A 5,936-nucleotide genomic window follows, 5' to 3' on the forward strand; every position below is an offset into this window, starting at 1 on the left:
AAACAGATAAAATAGAAAATGAAACCACTGTACTGTTCATAAAAATTTAGGTTAAAGAATATGAAACTCATACCTTGCAGATGACATTTGCAATCTTCAAATCTTTTTCCAATTCTCTTACCAAATTCATCCCCTTCACTGGCCAAAAGCAAATATTAATACTCACAAAACAAAACAAATATGGTCTTCTCAATCGATATCGATTTTCACAAGAGGAAAAAGACAAAGTTTTTTCAATTCAAGATACTTACCCATTACTTCATGATGCTCCATAACATGGTGTGACAGATTTTCCGCCACTCTATCCAGCTGTACCAACCTCAAGGTAGCCTAGACAGTAAACAAAACCTATCAAACTCACTAACTAAAACATTCATCACCATTCTTATACCTTTCACGATAGACGCATCAGTCAATATTCAATTCCTTGAGAGAAGTTACTAGTTAGTACCTGCTTCTCAAAATAAGCTAACTCACTTTCATCATCCGGCACATTCTCCAAAATATGCCTTACCGGATCAAAATCCTACACAAAAACAAAACCAAAATGTCGCTAGTGGGCTTAGTGATAAAAAACGAAATCTTCCAATATCACAAACACTAAGATAAAGCAGACAAACACACACACACACCTCTTCATAAAATCCCTCTTCAAGCTCTTCAACTTGTTGAGGAAGAGGTCTATTTCCATAAATTGAGTTAAGCTCAGTAGCAGTAGAAGATATACTCAACCTCTGATCAGAAGGAAGTCCCGCCAAAGCACGAGCAACCGCAGCAGCTGCCGCAGCACGTGCCGGAATCTACACAAAAATCCCAATTCCTTAGAAGCTCCATTGATGTTAACAATTGAACAAAACAAGTTAAAGTTGAGCATTTTTATTACCTCAGGACGATCCGAGATCGATGGTGATGGTAAGAGACCAAGAAAAGTAGCGGATTTAACAGAGTGGAGGAATTTTTCACCAACCTTCGATAAATCCATGCCCCCCGTGCCTTGAGATAATAAGAAAGGAAGTAAGAAGAACCTCCTAGAGCTTGAATCCCAGCACCAGAACCAAGTTCGTTTAGATCTCCACCGCCATTGAAGAGAAATGGATTACCCAAAACTGAACCGAATGGGAAGAGATTTGGCTGCATCTCTCATCTCTTCTTTATACCAGTAAGATCAATAATTGATCCATCCAATTTTCCAAAGGAGTAATCGATTTCACGATCGGAGAAAATGTCTGTGTTTTTTTTTTTTTTTCGGCGAGTCACAAATCGGATCGGGAAGAGATCTAGAAGAAGGAGACTTTTGTTGAGTCTTTTGATTTGTTTCGACAATGGTGTGTGTTTGATTAAAGCCACTTCTTCTTTTTACACTCTTCTTCCAAATTTTTTCTCTATAGTGTTAATGTTTATATTATATTCTTATTTTTTTCCTTATGTTTTGCTTTTTTGTCAATTTTCTAAGACTATCTTTAATTACTCTATTGCCATCTCTTAATGTATAAAACATCTTACCACTATATATGGCTAATCAAATCCATAAATAGAATTTTGTTGTTGAAAAAAAAAAAATATACTCCATTGAAAAAATATTATTATATATATGTGAAGTTTATTAGATTATAATATTATTGAATTAAAAATAAATCCACAAAAGTAATCCATTGAAAAAAGTAAATAACAAAAAGTTTAGAATGCTATATACTATATAATAATAATAATAATAATAATAATAATATAGTTAGGACTTATGTTTCGTCTTCCAAAAAAAAGAAGATGATCACAACAAGCAAAATGGTGCCCCCTCGAATAGTACAAACTATGATGAATGCATTTTTTCTATTATCCCCGTGATATCCAAGTTTGTGAGGCGGCACTCTGTCATAAAGATCATGACTGCTTTCAGTCATGAGCATATTCTTCCTCATCATATGTACAACTCAACTCTTAATTTTCCACATCAGTAGTAAACCTCATATTGAGGTCGGGAAAAAAAAAAAAAAAAAACATACATCGGTAGTGTGTCAAATACAGTTTTCTGTATCCTATCATTCTAACTATTGGGTTCAAAAATTGTGTTTGCGTTGAGTTATGGACCGCTCATTTTAAACAATTTAAATTTGGCATGTTCATTTACTAGTTGCTCGCGACAAGCCACTGCGACTAGCGACTTCTTCTGTTGTTTGTTTGACAGTCAATGCAACTACTCTCTATATATATATTTCGAAGTTTTGAATTTTAATATTATTAGTTTATGAAAATTTTAAGGAAACCTTATGTTTTTAAGAGTAATTTAAACCCTCCACTAGATTCAGAAGGATTCATGAACTTGAAACCACATGAATCATCATAAGACATTGAGTCAAATTATATTTGAGTTTATCGTAAATGTTTGTATTGGAGATTAAAAAAGAACTGAAGCAGAGGTCAAGTTTGGAAAATTAATGTTTTTGTTTTAACAAATGAAACTGAATATTAAATACAAACTTTGCAAAACCAAAATTTAGACTTATACTGTTGTTTACATTCAAACTCTGTTACGGCTCTGTTTCTACCCAAGCGGAAAGAATTTCCAGCCAAAGAACCCAAATAAGCATTCTTTCATATTGAATTTGAGGTTTTGTATGATCGACGAAGAATCTTAGGGGTGTTATTGGTTTGTGATTTAAATAGACTTTTAGTGACTTGAAATGTTATGTAGAATCTGTTGTTATTCAATCAAGATTTTTTAAAAGTTTGTTAAAGTTTGGTGTTATTAGTTTAAGATTTGTAAAAAGTAATCTAAAATCTTCATAAATCTGGAGTTATTGGATCCATACTCTTATAAAGTCATTAAAAATTTTGTGTTATTCAATTACAACAAAAGAATCTATGATTGTTAATAAATTAAATTATTATGTTATTGATTTATGACTTTCTACATTTTTCTTCACAAAACAAAGTCATGAAAAGTATCATCAAAATAGAGAGATTGTTTTTTTTTTGATAAACCCTATCGGCTGATCCGGTCAGCATCGGTAGAAACGTACCGAAGTGCTTCAGAGTGGACTACTCCCCGAAGGGCCACCACACTGTCTATCCCGAGTTTGGAATGCTTTCCGACTAATGCCAGGGGATAACCAGATCGCCTGTTATTGGACTACCAGGTAAACTGGCCCAAGCCCAGACTTCCTACACAAATGTGATTTTTGTTTCCAGCGTGGATCGAACCTGGGTTAGTTCCTTCCAACCTTTCCCCAGTTCTCAACTACCACTGGATCACAGCTGTGTGGGCAATAGAGAGATTGTTTGAGAAACTTTACAAGATTATGACATATTAATCAACAAGATTATATAAAATTCTCAAAAACTCTCTAACAATAGTTTAAAATCTTTCATTTGTTTACTTTCTATGATTTTATTAAAGTCATAAAAATTCCATGTAAATTAGGAACCAATAACACCATCTTAGTCTCTTTCAAATGGAGGTTCTGGAGACAACGTCACAAGAAATATAGTCAGGAGATTACTTCAAACGATTCATAGCTTTGACACGCCTCGAGATCTCAGAGAATTTTTAATTATCAGCTCTCTCCGATTTAGCCGCTCGAATTGCTGCCTCAAACAAAGAACTCTTGCTTCTGCGTCGTTCTCGGTCTATTGTGTGTGTTGCTTAACTTTTTATCCCGATCTAATCAAGGATAACGCAACAAAAGAGGAGAGAAACTGGGGACTGGAAGAGAGTGATCTGATTCTGATGTGTTTATGTGAAGAGTAAGAGAGAGTAATGCTTTATATGCAAGTTCCAGGTAGGTTTTGTCATGTTGAGATACTCCTTTATTAAACTTGCTTCCCAAGTTTCCCAGAACTTTCCATTTTTGTTTATTCATCCTATTACTGTAATGGTAATTACACATATACATATATGGGAATATCACACTTTTCTTCCCCCTTTTTTTTTTTTTGCTTAAAACATGACTTGGATTTTCAATTTCATTGTGAAAATTACGAAAAACCATGTAAAGATAAAAAGCAGAGGCCGACAATTCTCAAAGCAAAAAAATAATACCAAGATATTTACGCAAAAGACCATTAGTAAAAATACTGAGGCAAATGATCGTCCAAAAACCCATAATTAACCATTGGTGTGTTCACAAACGACAAAACTAGTCATCAGATCATCTGTCTTAAACCAAAACGCATAATATAAGTCCTAAGAGAAAAAGTTGGCCGAATCCTTCAAAACATTCACAGCCAAACCCAAAAGTGGTCAAACCCGAGCCGCATATAGTTTTTTTTTTTGAAGTATTAACGGCTTTTGAAACTGGTAAAGAGAAGAAGAAGTATCATCAGCAGTAAAACATAACGTCCTTGACGTTATCTTTTATTGCTGGGAGCTGCGAAATGACTTGACCCGCACCTGTTGTTGTGTTCCTCGACCTGCTCGAGCCTCCATCAGACATCTCACTCTCCATGTAGTAGCGGGCACGGAAAGCAGCCAAGTGAGCGTAGTAGGCTGGTGGCACAATTGACACAGATCTTGTGCACCTCGCAAACCTGTATAAAGTTTTTATGTTTTGTTAGTTTCAGAGAGTTAACACATGTCAAAGGAAAATGTACAATGTTGTTGTTTCTTACGTGTAGCAGAGGTTGTTGGTGAGCATTTGCAACTGATCAGCACTGAAACCGTTCTCGTCGAGGAGAACATGGTAATGAGCCGGCCTGCTTGTTCCCTATTAACATTCAAACATTCAAAGAAACTTAGAATTCTGCAGAGACAATAGAGATCATTAATTGGTCTAAGATTCTGGAAGTAATACCTGAATACCAGCATGGCTGTTCAAATAGAAGTCGAACTCATTCGGGTGACAGATTGTAGTGTCAACGACAGTACCTAATAAAGGAAATGCAAATATGTTACTAGCATTTTCGATCATCAACGGAATTAAGTTGATAGAGAAGAGAAGAGAGTGAGAAACCTGGTTGAATATTGCCACTTTTATCAGTCGTATCACGATTCCCGTGTTGCTCAGGGAACAAACGAGTGTGGTGACGTTTCTGGACAATCACGAAAGTGACACGAGGAACATAGTTCTCTTGGAGAGAGTTACAAGCCTTTCGTATAGCAGTCATCTCATGCAGCAGAACCTGACTAAACTGCCCTTCGCTTACTCCGTCGCTGTATAAAGGAAAAACAATTAGCTAAACCTGCTCATGCTATGAAATGTTCAAGCATGGAATGCGAAAAACACTTACCGATAGAAGATAATCCTTTGAGGTATCTGGCCCGTAGCTCTCCTGAATGCTATGAAATGTTCCCTGCAATCATAAACAGTGTCCATTTTATTTGTAACTGTGAAAAATCAAAGAAAACAACAAGTTGTAGATGTTTTGTTCTTACCTTATCAAACCAGAGTGGACTAGCCCACGTTGTGGATCCTGAACCAGCTTATACAGGTCCTGGATAATTTCTTCCCTATGAGCTTGAGCAGAAACCAGTCCTCGGTATTTAGTTATCTCAGGCCAGTCCATAGAGGCCACAACCTGCAGTTCAAAAAGGAGAATTAACTTTTATGATGAATCAATAGTATAATGAGATACAAGTAAAATTAATCAAGATATACATACAGCAGCAATAGAAGGACTCGAGTCCTCTCCAGGTTGCGGATGAGTCACATCAGCACCCATGATTATGGTTGGGCGATCAGTAATAAGAGGTATGTTTCTTCTAATAGCATCATTAAGAACAGTGTTCCTTCCCCCAGTCTGTAAACAAATAACCGTTTTACACCGTCATAAAAAACAGCTGAATGATTAAACAATAAGAAGCATAGATGATTAGACCTTGACATTAATCTTCAAGGCAACATTTTCCATGTACTGCTTATTGAGTTTAGAAGCTTGTCTTGGTTGGCAACACTGAGAGACGATCCCCAATTCTGTTTCACAGATCCTTTTGATTTGTCCTG

General features: G+C 35.9%; 2 protein-coding genes across 2 annotated transcripts; both read right to left on the minus strand.

The window, feature by feature from the left end:
- Window positions 1–50: 50 nt before the first annotated feature.
- Window positions 51–982, minus strand: LOC9298468. Its single transcript, XM_021030849.1, has 5 exons — window positions 884–982; window positions 633–800; window positions 452–526; window positions 252–330; window positions 51–138 (listed from the first exon to the last, which is right to left on the minus strand). Exons 1-5 carry the CDS (start codon window positions 980–982, stop codon window positions 68–70), a joined length of 492 nt encoding a protein of 163 aa, XP_020886508.1. The 3' UTR covers window positions 51–67.
- Window positions 983–4,072: 3,090 nt separating this feature from the next.
- LOC9298467 (protein argonaute 5) lies at window positions 4,073–5,928 on the minus strand. Its single transcript, XM_002862345.2, has 8 exons — window positions 5,812–5,928; window positions 5,596–5,733; window positions 5,369–5,511; window positions 5,224–5,286; window positions 4,947–5,146; window positions 4,788–4,861; window positions 4,606–4,700; window positions 4,073–4,524 (listed from the first exon to the last, which is right to left on the minus strand). Exons 1-8 carry the CDS (start codon window positions 5,842–5,844, stop codon window positions 4,317–4,319), a joined length of 954 nt encoding a protein of 317 aa, XP_002862391.2. The 5' UTR covers window positions 5,845–5,928; the 3' UTR covers window positions 4,073–4,316.
- Between the last annotated feature and the right edge of the window lie 8 nt (window positions 5,929–5,936).

The sequence above is a fragment of the Arabidopsis lyrata genome, assembly GCF_000004255.2.
Source record: "Arabidopsis lyrata subsp. lyrata unplaced genomic scaffold ARALYscaffold_580, whole genome shotgun sequence".
NCBI lineage: Eukaryota > Viridiplantae > Streptophyta > Magnoliopsida > Brassicales > Brassicaceae > Arabidopsis > Arabidopsis lyrata.

Excerpts from the sequence above, each read along its gene's own strand:
- LOC9298467 (XM_002862345.2), bottom strand. The coding sequence starts at position 5,844 with ATGGAAAATGTTGCCTTGAAGATTAATGTCAAG. Across the intron at positions 5,512-5,595 it reads CGAGTCCTTCTATTGCTGCT|GTTGTGGCCTCTATGGACTG; the intron begins GTATGTATATCT and ends TTTGAACTGCAG. Across the intron at positions 5,287-5,368 it reads GTCCACTCTGGTTTGATAAG|GGAACATTTCATAGCATTCA; the intron begins GTAAGAACAAAA and ends TTATGATTGCAG.
- LOC9298468 (XM_021030849.1), bottom strand. The coding sequence starts at position 982 with ATGGATTTATCGAAGGTTGGTGAAAAATTCCTCCACTCTGTTAAATCC. Across the intron at positions 801-883 it reads CGATCTCGGATCGTCCTGAG|ATTCCGGCACGTGCTGCGGC; the intron begins GTAATAAAAATG and ends ATTTTTGTGTAG. Across the intron at positions 331-451 it reads TAGCTTATTTTGAGAAGCAG|GCTACCTTGAGGTTGGTACA; the intron begins GTACTAACTAGT and ends TTTACTGTCTAG.